Source organism: Lissotriton vulgaris, chromosome 6 (genome assembly GCF_964263255.1).
Source record: "Lissotriton vulgaris chromosome 6, aLisVul1.2, whole genome shotgun sequence".
NCBI lineage: Eukaryota > Metazoa > Chordata > Amphibia > Caudata > Salamandridae > Lissotriton > Lissotriton vulgaris.
In genome coordinates this window covers 1,170,782,319-1,170,799,950 of record NC_141694.1, presented here as the reverse complement: position 1 = coordinate 1,170,799,950, position 17,632 = coordinate 1,170,782,319, and the positions used below count along the sequence as shown (strand labels likewise).

Sequence of the window (17,632 nt, the reverse complement as noted above, 5' to 3'; positions counted from 1 at the left end):
GCTCCATGAGCAAGTGAAAGAAACTCGAAAGAAAGAGCAACAAATGAAGCGATTTGAAACTCCACATTATGAAACAAGACTCTGTCTAGAGTCCTATTAGAAATCGCAAACACCAGTAAACTCCAAGCAGACAAACTGGACACCCAGATTAAGGTCCCTCAAACACTCACCAACTTTATCATGAAGAGTGATAAAAAGCTGGAGCTGTTGACCCAACTAATAAAATAGGCTCAAGCGTTTGCGAAAGATAAGCTGGTTTGGTGCCAATGAGACCTGACAATGGAGAACATCTCCAAAGTACCAGAAGTAATGTCCCTTCTTATTCAAGATTTAAGGATTGAGACCCAGTTAAGCTTCAAAAACAGAAGGTGGGTCCTCTCAAGAGCACCCGAGAAAAACGAGCCTGCCACAGAGGGAGAGGGAAGACTACAAACCTGGAACTAGAGGGTGCAATAGAGGCCTCGATGATAGCCAGACCCTAAAACAACCTCAAAAACAGAAGAGAAAATGCAGCCAAAAAGAGAACTCAGGAGCTATCATGACATTTACCGTCACCTCCCCAGAGGATGGAGAAGGTAGTTCAAATGCACCTACAGGGGGAAATAATGGCTCATGGGTCCAACAATAATAATGAAACCTACACGCAGGTGGATAACTGGGAAGGCCTATCAAGGAAAAACAAAAAACGACTAAAGAAACTGAACTAAAAGAGCACACGCAAAACATGTACTGGCTTAATTAGGAAGCAGGATGTTCGAGCAGAAGGGAGAGGAAAAAGCCACAGAGGACCTGGCCGTGAAGCAGGTGACAGAGAAGGAGGTGCTCGTTTTGGATTTGGATGATGAAGTCAGGGGCCGCAGCCAAAAAGACAAAGGCCAGCCCCGGCTAGAAGGTCAGGAGAACTTGTAAGCGCCTGCGTTAAGGCCCCATATCGACTCGAGCACCCAAAGAAATAAAGGGGAGAGGAGAAGGGAACAGACGAGCTTACTGAAGTGCTGAAATGGGCAGACTTAATAGTAACCCTTGAAAAAAGCCCAGCACAGTAGCAACCACAGCCCATCTCCCTACTCCAGAGGAGGGCCCGATCAATGAAGAACTAAGAGAGATAGGGAGGCTCTCCTCTACACAGGGGCGCGTACAAACACCTGTACCAGAGCGGGCAACAGGCGGCCCGGAAAGCAAAGAGTGGGCACATACTATAAGAAAACCCCAAGAGTTTAGCTGGCCCAGAAGTCCAACAAAAAAGAACCCATCCAATAATCCTTCAACCAGAATGTACCTCCGGCTGCAAATGGGACATCCACAACAGGAAAAACATTCTCAGGTTGACTTAAAAAATCCAGGACCTGGGGTACGTGAGGTCTGAGGACATTGAATATGCCCTCCTTGAGCCACCCGGTCCAGTGGAACTCCAAGAACAAACTGACATAGTCTTAAGGGAAAAGCAAATAGTGCATACACTTGAGCAAAACAGATCCCTGTTGGCGTCCTCGGGAATAAAGCTTCAACGTCACGAGAATGAGCGACATCCAGCAATCCTCAATCCCTCCCTGAAAAAGAGAATACTGCTGAAGGGAGCAACCCTTGGGGAAATTACCCTCAATTTCGAAGAACGCTCAAGGCGCACAAGTATAAAAATGGAACAACACTGGGCGGGAGGAGGCACACCAGTCTCTCTGCCCACAAGGCTGTAGGAGGGGAACAGCCTCAGAAGGAAACAAGCATTTGCAATGCAATAGGTCTCGCATTTGTTACAGTTAGAGCTGTTGGCATTGAAAATGACTATGCTTTTTACTTTTGCTTTTTTATTTGCAATAATAAATAGACTCCTCGCACGCAAAGGCACCCATAAATATTCGACCTATATGCAATAATATAGAGCAGATAAGTGTCAACAAAAAAACTATGTTGGGCTACAATAGGAATTTGCCTACAGACAGCTAAAAGGCATTGTAAATGACAAAGCGTTTTATTTATGTGTTGTTTTAAAACAGACAAATAAAAGGCATTGTCATTTACAATGTCAATACCTTAAACTATCGCAATTGCGTTTGGCGCCTGTGCTATAAATTGTTTTTAAAAAAGCGTTAAGAAATTATTGGTCCAAGATTGTTGATGTACACACATGCGTGCGTCGTTACACAGACACACTTATGCACCATCACGTTGTGATGGACATTTTATTTAAATGTTTTTGCCATTGTTAAATAGGACCAGTAACAACAACAAACGAGCAATGGTAGAGTGGAGAATGGCAGTGAAGGGTTTAAAAGTGTTTATTCCACATATTTGTGATTCATTGTGTTTAGTTCCTATTTAATTAGTACGGTAGGCGTGCTAGCCCCTTGCCCCTGTTCATTTATATATGCTCCAACCATACAGCACCTCGAATATTAAAATAGGTGATAATCTGGAAAATTAGTTGGAAAGTAGGATGTTTTACACCAGTAGGGTGCACCCTGGTGCAAGAGAGGAAATGGCTCCCCGGCTACTGTTTGAATGATAAAATAATTACTATTAAGGCGCCCCTCAGACCTCTAGGCCCCGGTGCCACACTACCTGCTGCACCAATGACCCCTACCACACACATACAAATGTAAACGGAACGACGTGTGTGAGGAAGAAAGTGCTCGACCTCACCCACTTTCATTTTGAAGTACTTATTCCTGCGGGAGGCTGGCTGCTGATTATAGAAGGTGGACATGTGTCGAAGTAGCCTTGTGCACTGCGTAATCACTCAAAGGAGTGTAAATCAAAACAGCTTTCCAATGATGTTCATTTGATCAAATAATAGAAACTGAGTGCTGTACATATTGTACAATTGAAGACCATAAAAAATGAAACCAATAGTTGTAGTTCTTATTGAAGAATTGTATTGATGCAATCAAAGGAACTTGTAATATCCAAGGACAATGTTGCAATTTCACAAAATCCAGGACATCTTGTCACAATCTTCAGATGTGATAAATAAGCAAATCCCAATGCATTTCGGGCTTGTAAAAAAGCCCTTCATCAGGGGATCTAGAGAAATAATAATAAGGCAGTTTTAAACCTCAAATATTTTAAAGCTAAAGACTCATATCTACTCAAACAAGGGTGTGAGGAGACGCATGCCAAGTTGTTGACAAAGAAAACCACATGTGCAAAAACGGCGTGATGAAAATACAAGTGCAGGAATGGAACACAAAAAAGTGTACAGAAGAAGTTGATAGTATGTGTGTAGTAAAAGAAACCATCACAAAAAGAGTAATGGAAGCAAAATTCTCAGTGCGGTGTTGAAACCAAAGAAACAACTGAACCATAATTGCTCAAAACGTGATAAAAACACGAGTGTAGAAGCGATCAGAAACGATGTGTACACATGTCCACATACAGTACAGTGAGCGCGTGCAGGCGCGTGTGACCCAAATGAGCAAGTGTGTATGCGCAAGAGTGGTAACAAATTAAACATGCTGTAATGCAGCTTACTATACAAGTCGGGTGACCGGGAGCGAACGCCATGAACCACTCGCGGTGCGCTGAAACGTTCAAAAAACACAATGGGTGCCCCAGTTTATCAAAATGATGCCTGGACAGTAGTGCAGCTGAAATAGAGCATGCCTGTGACTTACCGAAAGATACTGCGGAACGCGATGAAAACAAACCGGTGTAAGCAAAGAATGAACATGCACGTCATTCAGGCGCCCGTGATATACGTAAGAAGTGAGCCAAGAGGGCGTAGTAATAGAAAAAGGACCCATGTGAAAGTGTTCCTATTCAGCCATATTGGAGTGGGGAAAAGGTGAATAAAACAAAGCAAAACAATTGCCCTGAGGTCCATAACAACCAACAAGCGCCTTATTGGTAAAAATGAAAGTGCAAGCGTAGTATGAGTTAATCAATATGATATGGTGAGCACAATAAAAAAAGGAGAAAGATGATCACTAACAACAATGGGTCTGAGCAAATGGAAACTAGTTAGTGATGAAGCGTATTGAAGCACTTGAAAAACACACTCATAACATTGCCTAATACAGAAACTATCAGAAAAGCAAACTCATAATTCAACCTGTTACAGAAAACATGCCAGTTCAAATTTATCATTAAGACCCAGTGGGGTCAGGGTCTGCATGAACCAAATCCAGTGTGTCTCGCGTTGGGACAAATATTTATTGCAGTCTCTGTCTGGTCGTAAGTCTATTACTTCAAGTACCCCACATCTCAATTGCGCAATATTATGTTTAAGGTTACGCCAATGTTCAGCAATAGGAGAGCTCGTAGTTTGAGTCCTGATTCGGCTTTTATGTTCATTGATGCGTACTCGTAGAGGTCTCTCAGTTTTGCCTATGTAGAATAGGCCACAAGGGCATTTAATAAAGTACACAAGATGATGACTAGTGCAATTGGCATTGAATCTGAGGTGAATGGGTTTACCAGATCACCTCAGATTCAATGCCAATTGCACTAGTCATCATCTTGTGTACTTTAATAAATGCCCTTGTGGCCTATTCTACATAGGCAAAACTGAGAGACCTCTACGAGTACGCATCAATGAACATAAAAGCCGAATCAGGACTCAAACTACGAGCTCTCCTATTGCTGAACATTGGCGTAACCTTAAACATAATATTGCGCAATTGAGATGTGGGGTACTTGAAGTAATAGACTTACGACCAGACAGAGACTGCAATAAATATTTGTCCCAACGCGAGACACACTGGATTTGGTTCATGCAGACCCTGACCCCACTGGGTCTTAATGATACATTTGAACTGGCATGTTTTCTGTAACAGGTTGAATTATGAGTTTGCTTTTCTGATAGTTTCTGTATTAGGCAATGTTATGAGTGTGTTTTTTAAGTGCTTCAATACGCTTCATCACTAACTAGTTTCCATTTGCTCAGACCCATTGTTGTTAGTGATCATCTTTCTCCTTTTTTTATTGTGCTCACCATATCATATTGATTAACTCATACTACGCTTGCACTTTCATTTTTACCAATAAGGCGCTTGTTGGTTGTTATGGACCTCAGGGCAATTGTTTTGCTTTGTTTTATTCACCTTTTCCCCACTCCAATATGGCTGAATAGGAACACTTTCACATGGGTCCTTTTTCTATTACTACGCCCTCTTGGCTCACTTCTTACGTATATCACGGGCGCCTGAATGACGTGCATGTTCATTCTTTGCTTACACCGGTTTGTTTTCATCGCGTTCCGCAGTATCTTTCGGTAAGTCACAGGCATGCTCTATTTCAGCTGCACTACTGTCCAGGCATCATTTTGATAAACTGGGGCACCCATTGTGTTTTTTTAACGTTTCAGCGCACCGCGAGTGGTTCATGGCGTTCGCTCCCGGTCACCCGACTTGTATAGTAAGCTGCATTACAGCATGTTTAATTTGTTACCACTCTTGCGCATACACACTTGCTCATTTGGGTCACACGCGCCTGCACGCGCTCACTGTACTGTATGTGGACATGTGTACACATCGTTTCTGATCGCTTCTACACTCGTGTTTTTATCACGTTTTGAGCAATTATGGTTCAGTTGTTTCTTTGGTTTCAACACCTCACTGAGAATTTTGCTTCCATTACTCTTTTTGTGATGGTTTCTTTTACTACACACATACTATCAACTTCTTCTGTACACTTTTTTGTGTTCCATTCCTGCACTTGTATTTTCATCACGCCGTTTTTGCACATGTGGTTTTCTTTGTCAACAACTTGGCATGCGTCTCCTCACACCCTTGTTTGAGTAGATATGAGTCTTTAGCTTTAAAATATTTGAGGTTTAAAACTGCCTTATTATTATTTCTCTAGATCCCCTGATGAAGGGCTTTTTTACAAGCCCGAAATGCATTGGGATTTGCTTATTTATCACATCTGAAGATTGTGACAATATGTCCTGGATTTTGTGAAATTGCAACATTGTCCTTGGATATTACAAGTTCCTTTGATTGCATCAATACAATTCTTCAATAAGAACTACAACTATTGGTTTCATTTTTTATGGTCTTCAATTGTACAATATGTACAGCACTCAGTTTCTATTATTTGATCAAATGAACATCATTGGAAAGCTGTTTTGATTTACACTCCTTTGAGTGATTACGCAGTGCACAAGGCTACTTCGACACATGTCCAGTATTCTTTTTGATTGAAACGACAAAGGGTTTGCAGGACCCTTTTCCTTGTGGCACGCAATTGATTAAGATTGATGACTTGTACTTCTACTAGTACCCAAAGTGATTAAGTGATTTACCCGAGTGCATTCAGGTTGCTTCTGTTTCCATTGATTATAGAAGGTGAGCATCACAGAGCTACAGATGGTAAATAACACAGCCCATAGATGTCGGAATGACTGAAAAGACATTGAATAAAAACTATATTTATTAACAGACCCAACAGACAGTCCCCTAGCCATGGATTTTGGTTCCCCTTCACTTTGGAATTCGCTTCTGCTCGAGCAAAGCATGAAAAACGTAAAATGTAAGGACGTAATGCATTGTAGTACGACTAAACTGCGATCTGTGATGTAACTATATTACAATGGGCCCTAATACAAACAAAAATAGGCCGCTATCCCCGATTGGTTGTAACAGGGCCCCATAATTGACCTTCAGTGGGCATTCCACAGCCTGGGGTACCGGCCCCACTGCACCAGCTGCATCATTTATACCCCTACCCGTAATTTTGTTGTAATTATAAATGGTGCTGGATATTGTCTCACTTTCCTATACGCTAATAGGATAGATAGCATTGTCTCTCTGATAGGCTACCCTGTCCTTCCTCGTGTTTGCAGCCGCCCTTTGTCTTGCTCGGTTCCTGCTGTCTCTCGCTCTGCATTGTAGCCCGGTGTGGAGTACACAGAAGTGTTTACTCCAGTGATTGTTCATCTGTATTGGCGAACAGGTGGACAGATTAGCACAAGAATGAGGGTGTTACCCCCAGGCACCGTTCAACACAGACACATCAAATGCGTTTCAACAATAGTCAGTCAGTGGGGCGCCCGCACATCAAATCACCACAGGATGGCAGATGAATGAGAGTGGGTGTTTTCCAAAGGGATGCACACTCACACCTTGTAGTTTGCCCTACAGCGCGCTCTTTCTGTGCTAGAGGGCCATGGGAAGAATATATTACACCCGACCTCCAGTCAGAAGATCGTGTTTCCATGCGTATACAGGGCATAGGAACTCGGAAATCAAATAGCAGTCGAATGTGAATGTGCCGCTCATCAGCACAGTGTTTGAAGTCGCGGTTTCTGCACCCCAGGTTTCATTTGATTCTTTTCTGACATGTAAGGTCTTGTTCGTTGAGCTTCTCTTGCACACAAAAAAGTGATCTGAATGTAAACCATAACAACTGAAAAGAAATTGTTCTCAATAAAAACGCCTCTAAAGGCACAAAACAAGCGCAATATTTGCTGAAAAGGATAAAATAAGAGAAATGCAAGTACATAAAATAAAATGGAAGGGGCAGGCAACGCCGCACAGAATTTTATTGAATCACCTTTTTGCTTGACTCTTATTTTTCTGTTGCATATGATGTGACTTTGTATGTGCGAACATATATATATATACATGACGTTGTGTAGAAAATATGGACACCCAGAGTTGCTCACTGACCACTTTTAAACGAGGCATGTAATAAGCATTAGGAAATGTGCTTAGTCCTTCTTTATGGCAGACACGCTGGTGAAAACGGCAGCAAAATGGCCACATTCGACTTAAACGAGACGTCAGCGGTTCTTTCATTTAGTTTCTTCCTTGTGAAATCGATCCAAAAAAGAACAAGCCCGCGAGTGGTGCGCGGGTGCTCGCCACAGCGAGTCATGTGGTTTCAATTATCGCGCCCGTGTCTGGGTACGGTAATTAAAACCACATGGCAGCGGTGCTCGTAATATACACCAATAGGCCATGGGAGGAGCAATGCGCCCGCCTTTGGACAATTGCGTGCTGTCTTTGATAAAAAGACGCACGCAAAGGCCAATAGCGTGGGCCAAAAGGAAAAGTACAGGCACAAGCGTGTGCTATTCCTAGGTCCGTTTTCAAACCCCCTACATGAGGTCTCTCGCGCTAGCAATGCTGCGCACTGCAATGCTAGGCGCAAGACATAAAAAAGGAGGGACTTTTTTCACTAGATATGGAGCAGCATAAAGGTAAACCATCAACTCTGACAGAAAACCCTGGGGTGCTGAATAAAGTCACCAGGCCAAATATGAAGCATTCAAATGTGCCTTGAAGGAAATCCCTTTCAAGATGGGGGAGAGAAAAAGCATAGCCCAGAGCAATTGTCCAGGGGAGTATCCAAACTGGGGTTAGCTGGCCAGATCACTAAATTCAAGTCTCTGATGTGAAACAAGGTGTACAGCCCTGGAGTACATCATTAAACATATGTTTTTGGAATGTAAGAGGGATAGTGAGAAAGTGTGATAGCAGTCCTTCAAGAACCCACCAGTAACCCCAAAGGGGGGAAAGACCACCTGAGCATAAACAGCTCATTGACTGGGAGCTGGAAGCAAGGAAGTTGAAGAATGAATTAAATAAAACCCTGCGTTCCAATAGAAGGAACAGGGCACATGTGGGGGCTTGAAACAAGAGATCAAACTCCTCAGACAAACATACAGGAAATAATAAGAATGGTGAAGGTAAAGAAAGATGAACTTAGTTGGGCAGGACTTCATGCAGTCAGGAAACTAAGTGACTCAAGCACATTTTGCTGACTTGTTAGCATTCTCACCCGGGGAAAACAAAAAGAAAATGTAACATCACGCCAAAGGAGAGGAGGAGATATTTACAACAATTATATGAAACACCAACCCCCCTGTGGATACCAAGTAGGATATCATCACAAAAGTAGAGCGACCAGAGAAGGCAGGATAACCAGGTGCTTCAGGGGGAGATCAGCATTCCTAAACTGGCCATATCGAAGGCAGACTTAATCAGGATGGCCTGCAAAGCTGGGGATACAGAGGTAGGCACCCTGGATAAGAGGGACCACCGCACTCATGAAAACATGATCTCAGACGTCACATGGCAATGGCCCATTGTAAAAAACGTCAAAGAAATGTTAAGCAGACTAAGAGAGTCAAGCGCCCCTGGTTCAAAAGGGCGTGCCTGCCGCCCTCCCAAAAACAGACCCCTCTGTATGGGCCCCCATTTTGACATCTGTATATGCCAACTGCTTTTGCACTAGCTCAGTCCCCGACAGCTGGAGGGGGTCCATTCTGGTCCCAATATACAAGAAAAGTTGTCACCAAGGTCCAAGTAACAACAGTAAGAAAGCTCTCTTGGATGTAGAAGGGAAGGGATACACCTGACTATTAAATGAAGATCTCGAAGCTTGGGCAAATGTGAAACAACTGATCCCTTGGTTTTAATCTTAGTTCCAAATAAATTGCCATATAGAAGATAATCTGCTAACCCTTACTTGTTTGACAGAGGACCCTACCGGGCCAAATGCCCTGCCATTATACGTGGCGTTTATTGACTTCAGAAATGCCTTCGACAATGTACCAAGAGCACGGTTGTTGAGCAAGCTGAAGGGCTCGGGAATCGCTGCTCTCCACCTCAAAGCCTTGGAGTCCCTATCTAGTGATTCCTGTGTAGAAATCAACCTGACAACAAATTGGTCAACCTAAAAAACAAGTATGCTCATAAAGGCCTTAAACAAGGTTGCAACCTTGCTTCTTCAACTATTTATTTTTTTCATGGTGGATCTGGAAAGTAACTTGACCAGCGCCAGAGCTTGCGCCCCGCACCTAGCTGACCGTTCAGTATTGAAACATCAATTCAATCAGAATCAACTTGGATAAAATAAAAACAACAATATTCGACAGGAAAAAGGTTTCAAGAGGATGCAGTAAAGACCACTGCCATGCATTTACAACGGGCAGTCGGGCAGCTGAAAAGGAACCTGGCTATCCCAAACCTGCAACATCTGCTGACCGTGGTTGCTTCTAAAGTAATGCCTACCCTATCTTATGGCACTATAATGTTCAAAGGTCACTTATTCGAGCTACTAGATAAGCTGCACTGCGCGTAATATAGAAAACTGTTTGCCTTGCTAGAGTGCAGCAGCCAATCCCAAATCAGGCTAGAATTCAACATCTTGAAGCAAACCCTGGTTCTGCATGCGACATGGCCAGTGTACTGCTTAAAACTACAGCTGCTATGGAAGAAAATCCAGGATCCAAAATCTGAATTGGGGGCATGCCTAAAGAAAGCCATCCAGGTTCTGGAATTAGAAAACGTTGTTAATTCTGGCCTCCCGATGAATACCATTGCCAAACTTGCATTTAAGAATGCTAAGTCCTTATCCTTGATAGAAGACCTAGAAGATGCAAGTGAAAAAAACATGGTATTTGGGCAGCAGAACTATATTCACCAGGTTGCCTCCCTACTTATCTGTGCACGTCACTGACCATCAGAGCAAACATGAGCCTCATGAGATAGCGATTTAGCTTGCTCCCTTAAGGAAGTTAACTCGTTTGGACGACAAAATGAAGAAACAAACAAGCAATGCAGATTGTGTAGCAAATCAGAAGAGACACTGACAAGTGTGAGCTGCATTTGTGAGAGTTCATTTCAACTGAGGAGACTCTGTCTTCGACCAATGTTTTGTATTTTAAACATCCGATCCTGCAGGAACACATCATTTGCTTTTTATAATGCGAATCATGCCAGCTCTCAAGCCGCCTCATATGGTACAAGCAAATCCTCATGAGACACTTCGACGTAGACCCTGGAAAGAAGGAATAAAGACATGACCAGGTTTGAAACCTGGCATAGAAAGTTGAGACAGGCAAGCAAAATGGGCCGCATAGATAGGTATACTGTTAAGAAGAAGAAGCATGGTTGAAGCAACTTAAATTAGAACCTATCGAATCTTGTAGCCCTGAACAAGTTAATATATGGGCGGCTAGATGGAAGGGAGCTTGTGGGGTGGGGTGCTATGCCCTAGGAGGCCTCCAAACAGTCTGCAAACGACCATGGCGTAGCAGTTGTCCACTGACAAGGGAAAGGAATGAAAAGGGCCCTAAGGTGTCAAGAATGCCTAGTGCAATAATGGGATTAGTGCAGTATCCACCGAAAACCCGTTGATTGATATGCAATCTCCACTGAGGATACCCGTTACATCTAGGGCAGTAATGAGACCCTCTCCTGCCAAAGAAAGTGTACAAACATGAATTGAGCAATCAAATGTTGATCGACGATTTATTGATTTGTTTGTTCATTTGTTGGCACTATTTTTTTTTTGTTTAAACTGTAAGGGTGGAGGGTAGGAGGCGCATAAATGTATGCTTTGACAGTAATGATTTTAACTCATCGAACAGTGAATACAATTAAATTTGATTTCTTAACTAAACCCTAATCCAAGTACAATCTTGGCTGTCAAACACTCATCTAAAACTTCACCCACTGAAGACAGAATTCCTGATCATCTCCCTATTACAGCTCCTCCAATCCAAAATTGCCTCAATTGCCTAAACACTCTCAAATGCAGCCCGAAAGCCATTCACTGTATCAAATCACTTGGAATCTGTCTATACAAACAGCAACGCATGAGTGCTCATATTAATTCTTCTACCAAGATTCGCTTTATACCAACTCAAATACTCAAAAAAATCTAGCCTTATATTAATGACTGACTTTCCAAATGTGGTACAAGCACTTGTTTTCTCTAGACTCTACTATGGAAATGCAGTTCTAACTGGCACACCCTACCTCACCTGCCTGCAGTAAAGGCGTCACTCAATGCAGCACCAGACTAGTTTTTGGAGTTAGTTGCTTTTAACATGTCACTCACTCCCTGCTCACACTCACTTGGCTCCTGATAAAAGTACGGTGCATTCTAAAGATAGCCTGTATCACCGAAAGTGCTTCACTCTGGTACCCTGAAATACCTTACCCAGAAACTCATCATCTCTGGAGGTTACCACTTCCAGAGAAGCTTGAACTCTCTACTCTTTGAGATGCCCAGATTCAAGAGAGATCCTACTCTTGCTCCTTAACTGGTAGTCCACCCAGGAAATGGGACTCCCGGTTGCAGGAGATGGGCACAAATCCTTTGTCTCTGACTTTCAAGACAAGTGTGAAATCTCTTATGTTTGAAAGATGCTTAGTAAACTGACTGGGCTTAAATAAATAAGGATTACAGCTAAGGACTACCCCCCACCCCCCAAAGAAATATTGCATCTGCCCTACCCTCTACTGCAATAACAACCTTAAACCACCCTCATGTGACTTTTGTTTTTGCTTGTTTATTCTCTACAGCACTCTCATTTCTTGGATCATGTTTTCACTTCATAAAACTCTCAATTAATATATGCATATCCTTGGAGGGTAATAGCATATGCATCCTGTACTTGTATTGTGTTACATGTGTAAACTTTTTGGAGAATATTTAGTCAGTGATTAATATCTGCACTCTCTCATTAACATAGATATAAAATATGGGTAGGGAATGCATCTCTAATAATAAAACATTATAATACATGACTGATTTCCTTTATATGCATGCATAAAAAGATAATGACGTGTCACTTTTAATCCAACAGGAAATCAATCAATGAGAAAAAAAAGGCAAACTAGAAGTTCCTTTGAAATGACTGAAACACCGTCATGCAAAGTTTCAACAGTCAAAGATGATGGGAAGGTGAAACAGCATTCTCAGCCGAGAGCCATATACCAGTTTCCTGCAGAAAATATTCTGGAATTTGAAGGAGTTGAAAATATTGAGGGTGAAATTTGTTTAAGAAAAGAGCCATATTCCAGTTTACTCCAAGGAAGTTCCCAAGAAGAGATATCACATGAATATAGTGCATGCGCAGATAAAGGGTGTTTGAACATCTCTGCACAAGACACCCCTCAAAACTGGAGACAATTCGTAGGCACTGAAAATAAGCAACAAGTCAGTTATATAGACGATCTTGCTAAGCATAAGAAATCAGATAATAAAGGTAGACAATATATATGTAGTGAATGTGGAAAAGCTTTTACTCAGATGGGAAATCTTCTCAGGCACCAGACAATACACGTTGGACAGAAGCCTTACAAGTGTACTGAATGTGAAAAAAGTTTCAGCCAGAAGGTACATTTCATACGACATCAGAGAACACATTCTGGGGAGAGACCTTATCAGTGTGCTGAATGTAAAAAAAGCTTCACCCGCAAGGAAACTCTTCTTGCGCACCAAAAGACACATACGGGTGATAGACCTTATCAATGTTCTGAATGTGAGAAAAGCTACATTGTTAAACAAAGTCTTATATTGCACAAGAGAAAACATTCAGGGGAAAAACCTTACCAGTGTACTTTATGTGATAAGAGATTTCGCTGGAAGCAAACTCTTGTTGGACATCAGAGGACTCACATGACTGGCCAGAGCAAATGCACTAACTCCTACAGATATAGTGACTCTCAGAAGAAGCTCAAGAACTAATCAAATAGGTTATGTTACCTAATTTTTTATAAAGAAAACACACTCCAGTTATTTGGTCCTAAATAAACTATTTAGTAAAAAACAACACAATACAAAATGTTCAGAGAAAATTCAGAACACTTTGAATGAACGTGGGATGAAGTGTACTTTAAGAATGCATCACCACAAAAATAATGGTGGATACTAACACTGCGCTAATACATGCCTGTTCTTACGTTAAAAAACATTAATAGCATATTTCTTTATTTTCTTTTTAACTTTACAGCATAACTTCATAAATGTAAATCAAAATTATTATATATATTGATTACAATGCAAACCTGTGATATTCAGTATAAGGGACCAGTATTCTGAGGAAATTCCTTCTTTTTGCATGGTTACACTCACTTTTTGCCTGATTCCAATGGTTTTTGACTCTGACAGTACCCTTGGCTCTGCTAACAAGACCCAGGGCCACTGCTTTTGACCCCTAAAACTGTTCAGGAGAATTGTTTACATCCAATTGCCTTGACCTTACTTACATGTGAGTTCCTGGTATGTGGTACTCTGTGTACCTAGGGCTTGTCCACCATGTGTCACACGTGGACTGCTGCGACAATTGTGCCACCACGATGCTGACCAAGACAAAACGGACAGGCTACTATTGCAGCCTTCAGAGGCAGTTATAAACTTCCAACTCAGCTTTGCCATTTAAACCAGTGGCAAAGCCCAAACCTTTCCTTATGTTACCTGTAATTCACCCCTAAGGAAAGCCTGTGGTGCCCAGCGGCCAACGTGCAAGATAGAATGCATATTTTATTATCTCAGCAACAAAAACTCCCCAAAAGCTGTTTTTGCTTTATCAAGGCCATAGCCCCATTGGGTAACATGAGAGTTGCCCACTGGACTAACTCTGCAGAGTCCACCAAAACTGTTACTTTTTGGAATCAGAAAAAATGTCTCGTAAAACCCAACTCCCTCCTGAAATCAGATTTAATGTACACTTATTACCAATGGCACTTTTAGAAAGTAGCCCCTGCTTGCCAGTAGCTTGGCTAGTTTATATCGGCTGTCTCTGAGCTGTTTTCCCACCTGCCAAGGTGCTAACAACCCTTCTGGTGGGAGACCAAAGGGCTGGCAGGGTGCAGATCACAACACCTCCCCAGGCAGGATGCCGTGTGGCAAGGAGTCAAAAGAGTCCAGGCTTCAAAGAAGCTGCGGACTCAGGTGAGCAAATGTTGCTCCTACTACTGCTATTATAGTTCCAGACAGTCTGGTATATTTGGGTAAGCAGTAAACCTGCCAACCACACCCCCAGGGTAGGCTAGGGATGTTTGCACACTCAGAGAAGGGTTCTGCCATTTTTTGTTTAGGGGAAGTGGTCATCAGGTGGGAAGGGTTGTGCAGGGATGGACTAGTCCATTGGCTAATAGGCACCCCCTCTTCACCGAGTTGGACTTAGGGTTAAAGTGGACACACCCAAACACAGATCTGCTGGAACAACTGCAAGGATTCAACTCTGGACCCCAGCGAATATCCCAAGGGCTAGTGCTCCTAGCTCCTGCCTGAAACACAGGCCTACAACAGGTTCCTTGGACTACCCTGCACCTTGCCCTCCAGGGGAATCATCCTTGTCGACCAAGTGCATCATGGGAGTTGTAGTCTTGACCCCTGAGGAGCATCGGAGGCTTAGCCCTGCCTGCACCAACCCCCAGGAGGCGCTTCAGAGGAGTGATTCCTCTGCACCCATCACTCAAGCACCTACAGTACCAGAGGACCAGGTGGGGGCTGGTCACCAGCTAAACCTCATAGAGGACCCGGAGAGACCGAGCGAGTCTCAAAACCCAGGACTGCTGTGCACATCGAGATCCACAGGAGTTGGGAACCAGAAGACTCCTCTGGTATCCTCAGCAACAGTGGGCACAAGCCTCACTGATCCTGCTTCCCAGCGCAGCATCAGGACCACTCTGGTACCACTGGACCAAACAAGATACAGAACTTGGGGGCATATTACCAACAAGTAGCGATATTTATCGCTAAATAGGCTTAGCGACGATTTTTTTATCGCTGACTATCGCTGGATATGTTAGCGGAGAAAACATGCTATTAGCAACGTTTTTCTCCATTGTGCTAAAATATCCAGCGATAGCGGCTAAATGCGTGAATATCGCTGAGAATACAGCGATATTCACGCATTAGCAAACGAAATGCTCTTAGCCATGTTATCCACCTCCCATTGGATAACATGGCTAAGAACTGGTCTGGGCAGGTGTTAGTATTTGGAGATATTTGCGCTTAGCGCGAATATTTCCAACGCTACGCCTGCCTTTCTTTCGATAGCGACGTTAGCGACTGCTTTCAGTCGATAACTGGTTGGGTACGCCCACTTTGCATGTCATTAGCGATAAACATTGCTGACATACAAAGCGGGCCCCAAACCACTCGCTATCGCCTAAAAGCTGTCGCTAACATCAGTTAGCGACAGCTTGCTAATAGGGCGATAGAATTATCGCCGCTTAGCGGCCGAAAATGGCCACTAATTTGGCGATAATTGCCTATCGCCCCCCTTGGTAATATGCCCCTAGGTCTTAAAACAGCATTTCACTCCAGGATATGATCGGGGCTCGCCCCTCATTGTGGTCCTAAGATGCACACAGGGACCGCATTGAGCAAGGTACCACTTTTCTCCAAGGACCACGAGACTCTGCAACAGCTAACCTGCACTTTATGTGACTTTTTACTGTATTTTTAAATGTTCTAAAAATCTGCATCTGCAGAACCATCCATTCAGTTTTAAATTTCAAAGTGTCTAACCATTCATAAAAATATCATCTAGTTTTATAAAATAGTGTCCCTATTTTATTGTGACGCCTACTTTAATTTGTTGAGTTATTGTTGTGTGGGTAAATGTGTTACACGTTTCTTTGAGTAAGCTGGTCTGCTTCAGTGCCACAGCTACGCAGGACTGAGCAGTGTTACTGAGACGAACCTTACTGAGCCTATCAAGCGTAGAGTGAGGTTATAGAGTGTACCTCACGATGTAATCATACACTTTGCTACAAGTATGTTAACAAACATCTTAGTATTCCACTTCATGGCTTGTGAGAATGCCAGGGAAGACAGCAAAAATATGAGAGTTGGGGGATTGATAGATAGATCAGCACACCCATCAGTGTAGCTAATATGAATTAAGGAGGGCTATTAGTTCTCGAGTACAGATGTATAGACTCTGAGAGCACTCCAAGTAAATGTTCCATATTACTCTAAATATTCCTGTGCAGTCGCTGACAGTGGGCAGGACCTCAAGGGACCCCAGATATCTCTGCTCCAGGAGGAAGACAGCAGCATCTCCGCATATATCTTGAGCTGTTCATTACAGTACATAAGATTTCAACCACTGCCTCAAACTAATAACTGTGCCTCTGCCCCAGTGGCAAGCCACTTGTCTTTTGGTTAATAAAAGCAACAATGCAGTGAATTTCTATCACGTTTAGGGATCTCTTTCACCAATCCTAAAAGAGCTATCTTAGCGTACTAACTCTTTAAATTGTACACAAGCTTAAATGTAGACCAACATATAATACAGTTTTCCTTAACGCAATGGAAATAGAAGAAAGAAGTAATATATATTTGTATTTGTTTAAGAAAATCATTCTGCAAGTAGTGCATACAACGCAAATGTTATTCTTGTTATAATTTTTATAAAAAGTCCTTTTTGTTCATTGATGTCTTTAAATCTTGATCTTGGTTTTCATAACTTAAAAAAAACAAATTTTGACAAACATCCAACAAGTGTGTTTTGACAACAGTCACTTCTTCATGACTGTTGAACATAACAATCCTACAAAAACAAATATTACTTTCTTTGTCAGTGATAGAAAATTAGCAAATCTAACATTATAACATCTGACAGTCCCAGTCTCTACAGTCATGTTATCCATAATATCATATTATAGAGATTATCTGAATATACTGTATATGAGGTTTGTGCGTTCATCCTTCATTACCTCACCAACCACTGAATTTAATGTTATTAAGACCAGCGACCCCTTTCATAAAGATTCGCCTGTTGAGTCATTTCATTACACCCTCAACCAGAATCTTTACCTACTACTTAACTATAACTCAATTTCTATATTCATTAATAGAAAATCTAGGCCAGAGACTAGGCACAGTCACTCATTTTGATTTGGTAAGCCGAGGATGAGATCATTGATGGTGGGCAGAT

The 17,632-nt window shown here is 42.4% G+C and overlaps 1 protein-coding gene across 1 annotated transcript in view; it reads left to right on the top strand.

Moving 5' to 3' along the window:
* The window catches only part of LOC147708593 (uncharacterized), a 198,357-nt gene extending 182,107 nt beyond the window's left edge, over positions 1–16,250 (top strand). Inside the window, exon 7 of the mRNA XM_086927264.1 lies at positions 12,542–16,250. Coding sequence (XP_086783390.1) covers positions 12,542–13,425 — 884 coding nt within the window. The 3' untranslated portion in view covers positions 13,426–16,250. The remainder of the gene's footprint in view (positions 1–12,541) is intronic.
* Positions 16,251–17,632: the final 1,382 nt, after the last annotated feature.